We start from the raw sequence: 11,755 nt of genomic DNA, 5'->3' as shown, positions 1-11,755 counted from the left end.
GATTTTGATACACTAAATTTTAATTTTTTTTCATTTTTATCAAATTGTTGAAGTGACATATGATAAGTAAATGATTTTGGTGTCACACGAATATTTTTTGATGTCATGTCAAAATATTTTGATATCACGTCAACATTATATATATTGAAATAAGATTAAAATCTAAAAAATAAAAGTCAGTGCACCAAAATCGAAATTTAACAACTTTGACTAAAATCCAAAATAGCGAAAGTTGTTGGACCAAAAAATTATTTTCCTAAATTTTGAATTTTGAAATTTTAAGATTGCAAATAGAATTAAATCAATTGGAAAAATTTTTGGTGATAATTACCCGAGAAAGCTCTAAGTATTTTGTGTTTTAGTACATTTTTTAGTCCTATCCTACTATTCTAAAACTGTGATCGCTCGAATCGCCAAAAGTCAGAAACACAATGGCTGGATAATATTATCTTAAACAAAGAAGTTCAATTCTTGGGTAGAAAAAAATAAATAATATTCCCTCTGCCAAAATTTAAGTAATCATTTTTCTTTTCCATATATATATATATATATATATGCAAAATATTTTTAATTTTATAATATAATTATTGCAAGTAAATATTTTTGAAAATAATAATAATAATTCAGAAACAGACTACTAATCATCTCATTCTGCAATATTTTACCAATAGCATACTTACATTGTAATGTGTGCTTCAAATGTTTTTAAACGTAACAATCTCATATTTGAGGTAGAAAATCATTTACAACAGAAAGCCATGAATTTTTTTAAAAAATAAAATAAAATAAAGCCACGCATTTTTTAGAGGCAATTATGAAGAGAAAATTGGATTTACATAATCGCAATAGTTGTTACATTTAGTATCGCTATGATCACGTTGAAGAGCAATTGGGACGCTAGATTTACAAGGGCATCATGGAAATCATGTACTTGCTCAAAATTTTGATGTTTGCAGCTATAATTCTCAGCAGCAAACAAGAGTCTAAATACAAATAATCCTCACCAAAATAATATCATTTGCAACAGGAAATTTAAAATTAAAAAAAAAAAAAAAAAAAAAAAAAAAGTACGTGCTTATCATATCTGGTGAATCCAGGACCTAACCTGAGAACGATGAGAGCGACGGTGGAGCCATTTTCTTGATTGCAAATGAAACCAAGTACTGCCAAAAAGATGAAATTATAGCTGCTGGTTCAGGTAATTTGAGTCGGCGTTCGATTTTGGGGAGCCTCCCAAGTATCCAGAAACTGTTCCAGAAACATTTGTAACAAAATTATTCAACCACGAGGTGCTTCGAGTCAATAAACTAGCCTGTGTTTGCTCTGGCATTTCATGCATAGTCTTCTGTTCTTCCTCCATCAGTATCTCATCCCGTCTTTTAGCCATATACGATTTTACAGCTTCAACTCCTTCCTTAACAACTTCCTCTGGAGGTACCGTGAGAGGGTTTTGGTCCAAGTTAAGTTTAGTGAGATTGAAAAGCTGGCCAAAGGTGAAAGGCAATGTATGAATCTGGTTGTTGCTCAAATCGAGTTCTTTTAAGCTGATTAGGTCGGAAATGTTGTCGGGAAGTTCAGTTAAATCACTGAAGTTGCTGCTAAGATTCAGAGTCTCAAGATTTATCAATTTCCCAACAGAAGGTGGAAGACCACGGAGCTCGTTGAAATGTACATCCAAGAGTTTCAAGGATTTCATTCCACCGATAGATGTGGGAAGAGATCGAATTTTGTTGTATTGGATTGAGAGCCTTTTTAGATTCACTAGTTCGAATCCTATATTTGTTGGTAAGTAGGTCAGTTTGTTGAAACTGGCATCCAACTCGATCAACAACCTGGAAACAGAAGAAAACTTAGTTGCCCGTTGTCGGTAATAGTTATAACTTACAAGGACTTGTATTGTTCAAGTATTTGATACTTACCTGCAATGTGAGATGCTGTCAGGCAAAGCGATAAGTTTGTTTCCCGACACATCTAAGATTTTCAACTTAAACAACAGGCCCATCGAATCAGGCAATGATTCCAAAAGATTAGAAGCAAGATAAAGCTCCTCGAGGTTTTCTAATCCAGAAACTGAATCGGGAATTGCCTGTTTCACCCAGAAAAGATGGCCGAATAGCAATCACTAAATGCAAAGCAAAAGGAAAACTAGTTTCCTGCTATAAAATGCAAATTAAGCAAGCACAGTCCTATTCTATAATCAATCATATTGTGCATCAACCTCATGAATTTTGTCATGTTATCTGTCTGCTTATAACCAGAAAACATCACAAGAAAGCGATGCTAGCAATGAAAAGAACGAAGAGAATGAAGGAAAACATAGCAAGACCCTTCCGTCAAATTTACCCCTTAAAATGGCAATTGATATAAAAATAAATTGATTCAATCTCACAAGAATCTCCTTCCTCTTCATATTTTCTCAAAAAACATGAAGTTTTCAGGACCTCACTAATTTGCTTCTAAATCTTCACCAAAACTGAAACGCACAAATCGTCAAAGTACAAAGGCACCACGTTGAAATTTGAACCTAATCAAATCAAATTTCAATTTCTAGGCTCTCAGAAACTTCATTAATTGCAGCCTAAACAAACAAGAAACATAAAGCAAAACTAAAGGGAGTTTTAAATAATACAATTTTTCTTCTATGACGAGCGTGACTTTTACAGTTGTTAGACTAACAGCAGATTTCTCAAATCATCTTTCTAAATAGATATTAATGATTTTTCTTTTCCTAAGAGAGTTTATTGAATTTTTCCAAGGAGCATAAATGATGGACGAGACAGAAACTGAACTTCATAACACAACATACATATCACATTGCTTTAAGTTTGGCTTCACATTTTTTTATCCTTGGAGTATTGGACCCTCCAACCACATCTTTGCGTTTCCTTTACACCAGGTGCAAATTATCTTTAAATTTAATGCAATTGCAACAGCAGCTACTGCTTTTCGTATGATCAATGGAATTTTGATGAGGAATCTATTCAATGAGAAATTAGCTAATGTGCAATCCACAGGTAAAAGAAAACAAGTGTGCAAGGTTATCGTCAAGTTCATGAAAAAAATGCTTTCATTATTTAGGCATTCAAACTGATTGCACGATGTATAAAAAAAATCCTTCATACGTATGAGCTGCTTCAGCAAAGAGAATCCAAAATTCTTAAACAATGTAAACACTGATGTAGTAAAAAAAAATCTGGAGCCTTTCAATCAGTTAGATTTTGGAGGCATTAGTCTTAGGCAGGGTTTCTTTGAGCCTACAACTCTTTACTAACAAAATGCAGGTGTGAAGCCAACATGAATCAGCCCCTCTGATATTTTGCGTGTAAACAAACTGCAAATTTTTGCATCCAAAAACCATCCATCCCCTTCTCCCTATCCCAAAGTGTTGGGTCCGTCACTACTGACAATATCATCTAACAATTATCCACCAGTAATGACATAATTTTCCAGCCAGAAACTCATCCTATCATCACATAATATATTCACAAGATGCTGCCTTTGAAGTGACAAGTATAACAAGATTCAATACAATTTGAACACATTATAAAACAACAAACTGTATCAAGAGCTTAAAGAAACCATATAAATATCCTAACCTCAAGCTGATTATTGGAAACATTAAGCACAACCAACGATGCTAGCCTCCCAAATGCCTCTGGCAGAGCCCTCAATTTTCTCTCTGACAAATCAACCCTCTCAATCCCCTTGCCCGATCCCGCTTCCTTCAGAATCCTCGCCACCTCCTCATTCATTTCCTCTGCTTCCTCCACATTTTTCCCTCCCTCCTCCTCCTCCTCCTCCTCCTCCTCTATGAAATTGTCGCCCTCCCCTGCAACCGCCGCCTCGTATATCCTCTCCAACCTTCTTTCCGCCTCACCCAGCATCTTCTCATACGCCTCGTGCATCTCATCCAAAGTGATCACCGCCTTATACATCTTACAATCCTCGTTCAACTCATCCGAACCCCTCGATGAATGAGTATTCAATTCTGACAATTTGAACCGCGCCGTGTCCACAGCCTCATGATCGGGTCGGGTTCCGAGCGCTTTGAGAACGGATCGGGTCTCGGCGAGGTCCTTAACAGCGCAGCGCATGGCCGAGATGAGTTTTGGGTTATTGAGGTGGGGCATTTTCTCGGCCAGCTCGAAATGAGGTTCCTGAGGCTCGGACGGCGGCGATTGCGGGTTCTCGACGTCGAAAGCAGCGGCGGCGTTGGAGAAGGAGCGTTTGATGCTGGGGAGTTTGGCCATGACGTATGAGAGGATCGGGAAATTAGTAGGATTCGGATCCATTGTTAGCTGTTGCTCTGGATTTTGCCTGCGTGAGATTTCAGCAGATATTGCAATTGGACGGGACGGGTAAGTGAAATATATATGCGGGATTAATATAAATTAATTAATATTCTAAACTTGACAGGTATGGATGTGATCGAGTCGAGCCGAGCCGAACTTTTGAATGTTTGAGTTTGATTCGTTTATAATCGAGTCGAGCTCGAGCTTTATTTAACGAATATATGCATGACTCACGAGCTTATTCAAGCCTTTATTGAACCTAAACAAATTAATAAATATGAATTATACATTTAAATTTTCATTAAATTAATTAAAAAGTAAATTAAATATTTAAAGAAAAATATATTATTCTTATTAAAATTTGTAAATTTATTATAATAAATAAATTTAATAGATTTTTCTATATATTTCATAAATAATATGCAAAATCAATAAATCAAATATCAAAACTATTATTTTGTCATCTAAAAGATTACTCATGAACTTACCAACGAACATGTCCACGAGCTAACGAGCCGAGTAATCTAAAGCTTGAGTTTGGTTTGTTATCTTAACGAGCCTCATTAAACGAGCTCAAACGAGCTTTTATCGAATCGACCTTCGAATAGCTCACAAATGGTTTGGTTCGTTTACATCCCTGTTGGCAGCCTTTCGATCCACACAAAAGATAGAAAGATAAAGCTTCAAATCTAAGTGCATGTAATATGTATGTTTTGGTTTTGTTATGGCTTTTTAATACTTATTTCATCAAAAATATAAATGTTGCATTACTTTTTCTCTAACTCAAATATATAATCATGTCAATAAATATATTAATTACTTTGTAATTGATGACTTCAGACAACATGATGAAATTATATATCATATGTTTGGGACATCCACTGTCAAAATTCCATATTAATTATTTGCTTAGTTTCTTCTTTGAAGCCCGCGGTCGATAAAATAAACATTTGGTACCAAAGTCTAATTGGGTCGTGAACGGATCAACCTTTTTGTCACCTATACTTGAATTAGCCTAACATGCTTAATAGTGTATGTATCCAAAAGACTGCGAGCCTGTTCAAAACTGTTGGAATCATAATTTCGGAGTTTGACAAATTGAGCGTTTGAAGATTACAGAACTAATCAACTCAGCTGAACGTAACTGAACTGAAATAACTTGAACTGAAGTTGCCCGACTGATAATTAATGCGCTAAAGAATCGAAGACAACTGAACTGATTAAATCTAACTGAAGCTGTGTAGCGAACTGAACTATCATTTAAGACAGATCAGTTACACAGTCAGTTCATCGAATCGGCTATAAAGTCAACTGATGAATCAACTTGACACGTCATCAGTTAAAGAGCATAGCCAACAACCGACAATTTATACAAGAGCAGACTGCAACTTGTCGTGGGAGCACCGCATATCAGAATGCCACAATGTACGATTGTCAGAAGAATGATGACTTGTCTACTCATGAAAAATCAATGGATATACGACATTTAAACGCATTTAATATTACCATTGGGAGCATAGCCTAAAAATAGTCTAGAAGATCAGCTGAGAAAGAGATTGCTAGATTGCAAGAGTTACACTTATCGACAACAAGAACAAGCAAATCATTCTCAGTTACAAAAAGCTCACGCTTTATCATATATATTCATAGCTTTCAGGCTATATTTCAAACACTAGCACAAACACTTATTGTTATTATATTCGATCTATTTAGATTAGCTGTGTTTAGAAAAATATATCAGTTTCGTACTGATAAAACCGTAAAGATACTAAGAGTTTCAGTTTGACAGTTTTTAAGATCAAACTGAAGTGTGTTATTACAGATTCTATAATTAATCAAAGTCTTTTATTGAAAATCGTATCCTCAAGATAAAAGGAGAGACGTAGGAGCATTTGAAGTCTCCGAACATCCATAAATCTTGTGTTTTTTATTTTTCAAGTATTCAATATGTCCTTCAGTTTGTTTCCGCACTTTAAGTTAACTGATTGACAATAACAACAAGATTATCGAATTCAGTTTATCACTAAACTGATTCACTCCATGGAAAAGATTCGAAAATCGTTAAGTGTGTATTCAAACCCCCTTCTAAACACTTTCACTCACTCAATCGATCCTAACAAGTGATATCAGAGCCCAGTCAATCTTGTTTCTGAATACTTTCTATCTTTACAATCTGATTACCATGTCTTCTTTCAATAAGATCCTCATGTTTTCTAGAGAAGAATTTGATGACTGGAAGATCAGAATGCAAGATCATTTAGCTGCACAGGATGATGACATGTGGTACGTCATAACTGACGCCACCTTGTTCAAAACCTTGGATTCTTTCAATGTAATTGTTTTGACATCACATTGTATGGGCATAGGTGCTATCTTGACGAACATATGATCAACTATTGCAAACTCCAAGTCTCGTTGTCTTTTGTTTACATAATTTTTTGCCAACTCTGGGATGTCTTAATCTTATCTCGGATTCTATTGACCACCTCTGTTGTCTGGCTCACGGTTTTCGGTCATAACTCAGCTCTTTCGCCAACATCATCCTAGTGAACTAGAACTGTCTTAGACAGTTCCGCAACAAAATTCATAGTAAAATTCTCTCACTTTCACTCCGGGATTGGGAATAGGTTAAGTAAGCCATGTGGTCTCTGGTGTTCTACTTTATCTGTTTGCAAGTAAGGCGTTCCGATACAAAATGTATGATATCTCTCTTCATACTTAGACACCAGTAGATATGTTTTATGTCCCCATACATCTTTGTACTCATGCACGTATGGAGTAAAGAGATGTGTGAGCTTTAGTCATCACTTCGTTTCAAAGAGAACCAACATTTGGAACCCATAGAAGTCCGTTAAATCTAATTATGTCATCTTCGATCGTATACAGTGCTTGGCCTTTGGCCTCATCTCCCTGTCTCCATCATTCAACAAATGATCTGAATTTTGTCCATCTCAAATTCTATCCCTTAAAATAAGTTGAACCGTCAAAGAAGCTAACATAAGGGTTCTGCCCCAACAATAAGCCTCAAATCTTATGTTCTGCATTTTAGCTATAAATGGTTTTTACACTATCATTTGATTTAATGTTGTTGATTTCCATCTCAAAGAATCTGCAAACACACTAGCCTTTCTCAAGTGATAGATAATGTCTCGATCATAATCCTTCACTAGTTTCAACTAACATCTTTATATCATATTAATTTCTATCTGTGTAAATAAATACTTGAAGCTCTTACATATGATAAATATCTGATACAGTTCTCTATGCAAGTAATACCTCGAAATCTTTAAAACGAAGACCATTTTGTTCATTCAAGTTCATGAGTGGGGTATTTTTTTTTTCATGCACCTTCAATTGCCTTGAAGCATACGTTATGAATCTATTGTTATGCATCAACATTGCTCCTAAACCCAATTTATAGGAATACAACACAAATCCTCTTTGCCCTGATAGCATAACTAAAATTGGTGCAGTGATCAAGGTTTTTCGAGATACACTAGTTTTTGCATTCTTCCTTGTTAATGTTGTCAGTGGTACCAGAAATTTCGAAAATCTTTCGACGAATTTTTTATAGTAGCCAGCCAAACCCAAGATGTAATGATCCAAGTTCAGTTATGAATAAAGCCTTATTTAAACATGATTAAGGTATCATTACTTAAGACATTTGAGATAAATGTTCAGCAACCAGATTGGAACCACTGGTCTAATTTTTGGACTACCGGTCGGTTCAAACTTCCGAAGGTGACTTTGAAGCTACCAAAGTTTCGAACCATGCAACAAGCAAATTAGTAACGTGCCTAATGAACATCAACACAAATAGTTCGTACCTTCAGAACCCAGGATCGACGTTTTGATCTCCGTCATCCATTGAGGTGTCAAAGTGAGCACGACACGTAAGGCATAAGCCAGTTCGGTATAGGACATGCGAGATTAAGAATTTTTACAACATTTGTATAATTTATCTCAAAATCTTAATGCATTCTAGGAATTTTTAGTTGTTTTCTGAAGGACGTGCGAGCCGCACGACGCTCCTGGAGTAGGCGGAAACTCAAATATCAAGCGGTGAGGTTATCTTCCCCAAAGAACTGACTACAAACAAAGGTATGATATGAGGGTCTTAGTTATAATTAGGGGGATAAATTTTAAGTTATAAATCATGAATATAGAGTAATAATATTTTGCTGGTTATAATGATATGCTTGGAGCGTAGGCATCCCGGACTGTAGTAAAGATACAAAAGTACTAATTGATATATCCTACTGAATATAAATTTTTATTATTGCATTTTACTAGACATATGATGCATTTTTTACTTTCAATCTATAAATATGACATTTTCATAACATGTAGAGATTTTATTATCCCTTGAGATGATCATTGATCAAGTATGGGCGCTTAGCCTTGTTTTTTGGACGACCGAGTAACGGGAGCCACCCACCGATGCTACGACTTGGAGTGTTATGGTGATCCAAGATATTTCAGGTCTAAGATCTCGATTAAGTGTGGGAGCCATCAAATGATTCAACGGAGCAGCGTGCAATATACTCAAGCACCTCTAGACTACGCATGAGTTTTCATTGTTACCCCTGACCACCAGTCATAATTCATGCATGCCCATATAAGTTTGTATATTCATATAGTTGTTGTTTTATCCATGGTTATTTACAGATAATTCGATGTGTTTGTATAATTTTATTCAGGTTAGTGCTTGTATTGCGGGGATAATATGATTTACGTTATTTCTGCTGATTTACGGAAATTATACTTTGATTTTGATTGATTTAGTTTAAGCTCTATTGTTATTGCATGCTAATTATGTATAATTTACGTGTCTCGGAATACCACCCTCTCGAGCTGAAATTCATTTGCTGATTTTTCAATATAAATGTTAGTCCTTCAGAATCTATGATTTTTTCTCAAGTGTTTTCAATACTCCTCCCTGCTCTTAGAGCATATTAGAATGTCATCAATGAAGACAATGACAAACTTATCTAAATAAGGCTGAAATACATGATTAATCAGGTCCATAAAAACTGGTGGGGTGTTAGTTAGCCCAAACAACGTCACAAAGATCTAATAGCTTCAGTATTGAGTTCTGAATATTGTCTTGTATACATTGTCTTCCTTAACCTTCAAATGATGGTAGACCGAATGAAGATCAATTTTAGAAAACATTGTGGTTCCTTGTAATTGATCGAACAAAACCTATATTCATGGTAATGGATACATATTATTCACAATCACCTTATTCACCTGTATGTAGTCGATGCAAAGTCTCATATTGTCGTCTTTCTTCTTTACGAACAACACTGACGAGCCTCATGGAGAGAAACTAAGGGAGTATAAATCTCTTATCGAACAATTCATGTATCTGATCATTTAATTCTTTCATCTTAGCTGGTGCTAGCTGTTACGGTGCTGGAGAATGGTCAAGGTATTTTATAAATCAGAGAAATTTTTATGAATGTTGTAGTATTTTAATTAATCGTGAATGCTGGAAATTTAGGGTAAGTATTGATTGAATATCATTTATATATGTAAATATTGAAAAAATAAACTGAGGAACTTTTCAGGTGTGTTCAAACCGAAAATTCGAATTGAAAACATATAAAATCAGACCTAACCGAAAACTAAATTTTTTATTTTGGATACAAATGTAAAAACAGAAAGTTATATGATTTGGTTTTAGATTATAAATGTCAAAATTGAACTGAACGAAAAGAACTGAAATTTAAATAAATTAATTTTTAAAAATTATTTTTATTTATATTATATATTTTATAAAATGATTTTTAATGACTTAAGAATCATGTTTGATAAATTTTAGTTGATTAATATTTGTTTGATTCATTTTTTTTATCAATAAAATTAACTAAAAATAATATATTATATTTCAAAATATATTTTAATTACTAATTTATTTAATTTTCTAAACCAAATAGAAATAACCGAATTATTTTTCTAACCGAATTGAACCCAAGTAAAATGTTTTGGATATCATATTATATATTTCCAAAAACCTTAAATCAAAATAAATTATGTAAAACTGAACCGGATCAACTGATAAACACTCTTAGCCAAGTGAATGCAAAAATCCCTAAGTAAAATGAAGTTTTGTTGAATTTTACATCTCATCAAACAAGACTTAAGATAAAGAAAATGGAAGTATGATCCCACAGCCCATAATGGCTGGAAAACCACTAATCTTTCGACACAAAAGTGCACAACTAACACATCGTCCACAAACACAATAATAAATTGTCTACGATACAATGTCAACATAAACAACAACCACAAGCCCAAGGTATTTTGCAGAGAACATATGAGAATACAATGCATCAGAAAACACTACAACAACATGACATAATGGCAAACCAAGTCTTTCACGACAATTTCAAAAACAAAACAATCACATAATGCGTTAACCACCAATGCTTTCACTGGAACGTTTATGCTTTCTCACTGGTATCACTATACTTGATTCCCCTTCTAGAACTCTTTTTTTCCTGTGGAAGATTTGAAAAAGATTCCAGGTGTCAGTCAGAAACAATAATAGAGTAATATTGAAAGAGACTAACTGTAAGAATTTAGCAATAATTAAAATATTGAAACACCATTTTCGTGCAACATTCACAACTAGTCTATAGCTTCTTTGTAGCTACGTTTGTTGTGGCCTCTCGTATGACAACGACTGCACTTTGAAACACGTGATTCGACTTGCGATGGTATCCTCTTAGTCTTCCTACGGCCTGGCTGACTCCTGACATCAGGAGCATTGATCACATTTCCACCATCAAGATAAGACTCATTAGTATCAAAATTTGGGATGTGATTAATAATTCCTTTGTATGCTTGGCGGTACATTTCAATTTTTAAATACTTGTCGCAAAAATCATAAAACGACATCGACTTCGACTCAATTGCGGCGCATGCATGCTTGCATGGAAGCTTATTGATTTGCCAATATCTACATGAACAAGTCATGCTTATTAAATCAATAGCAAATGATTTTTCACCATCAACTACTTCAAACCTCCAATTACAAGACTGGTGCACTCTCGACTTTCGAGATTCTACATATACATTAGCAACAGCCTTCTCCTTTTTCGGACTTAATTCTTTAACCATCGCCGATGTTGCTTCACGTCGACGGTGCATCATGTTCATGATTTGCACTCGTATATGGTCCACCATACCCATAATATGAAGATACCGAGCTGATTTAACCCAATTATTCCAACACTCGGTTATGTTATTGTTTATAATACTCCGTCTATCACCAAGAAACAATGCATTTGCCCAACTCTGTGGCTCAGAATTTACAATAAAATCCCTAGCAAGTGGCATGGACTCTAGGATATTCTTTATATGTTGTTCATACTCCTGCACAGATGGAGCACACGCAGCTCTCTTGAATACCGAGGACCAATGTTTTTTATTATGTTTTGGATAGCTTCGCAACA

At 34.8% G+C, this 11,755-nt stretch overlaps 1 protein-coding gene across 1 annotated transcript; it reads right to left on the bottom strand.

The window, feature by feature from the left end:
* Window positions 1-1,057: 1,057 nt before the first annotated feature.
* Window positions 1,058-4,378, bottom strand: LOC140986404 (plant intracellular Ras-group-related LRR protein 9-like). The gene is made up of 3 exons (XM_073454633.1): window positions 3,597-4,378; window positions 1,920-2,086; window positions 1,058-1,832 (listed from the first exon to the last, which is right to left on the bottom strand). Exons 1-3 carry the CDS (start codon window positions 4,290-4,292, stop codon window positions 1,181-1,183), a joined length of 1,515 nt encoding a protein of 504 aa, XP_073310734.1. The 5' UTR covers window positions 4,293-4,378; the 3' UTR covers window positions 1,058-1,180.
* Between the last annotated feature and the right edge of the window lie 7,377 nt (window positions 4,379-11,755).

Source organism: Primulina huaijiensis, chromosome 10, assembly GCF_012295235.1.
Source record: "Primulina huaijiensis isolate GDHJ02 chromosome 10, ASM1229523v2, whole genome shotgun sequence".
In the NCBI taxonomy this organism is placed as follows: domain Eukaryota; kingdom Viridiplantae; phylum Streptophyta; class Magnoliopsida; order Lamiales; family Gesneriaceae; genus Primulina; species Primulina huaijiensis.
Note: the sequence above shows the minus strand (reverse complement) of the source record. Positions and strands in the feature narration are given on the sequence as shown.

Coding starts and splice junctions, on each gene's coding strand:
- LOC140986404 (XM_073454633.1), bottom strand. CDS start 4,292: ATGGATCCGAATCCTACTAATTTCCCGATCCTCTCATACGTCATGGCC. Junction 2,087..3,596: donor TTTCCAATAATCAGCTTGAG/GTTAGGATATTT, acceptor TGGGTGAAACAG/GCAATTCCCGATTCAGTTTC. Junction 1,833..1,919: donor GACAGCATCTCACATTGCAG/GTAAGTATCAAA, acceptor TTCTGTTTCCAG/GTTGTTGATCGAGTTGGATG.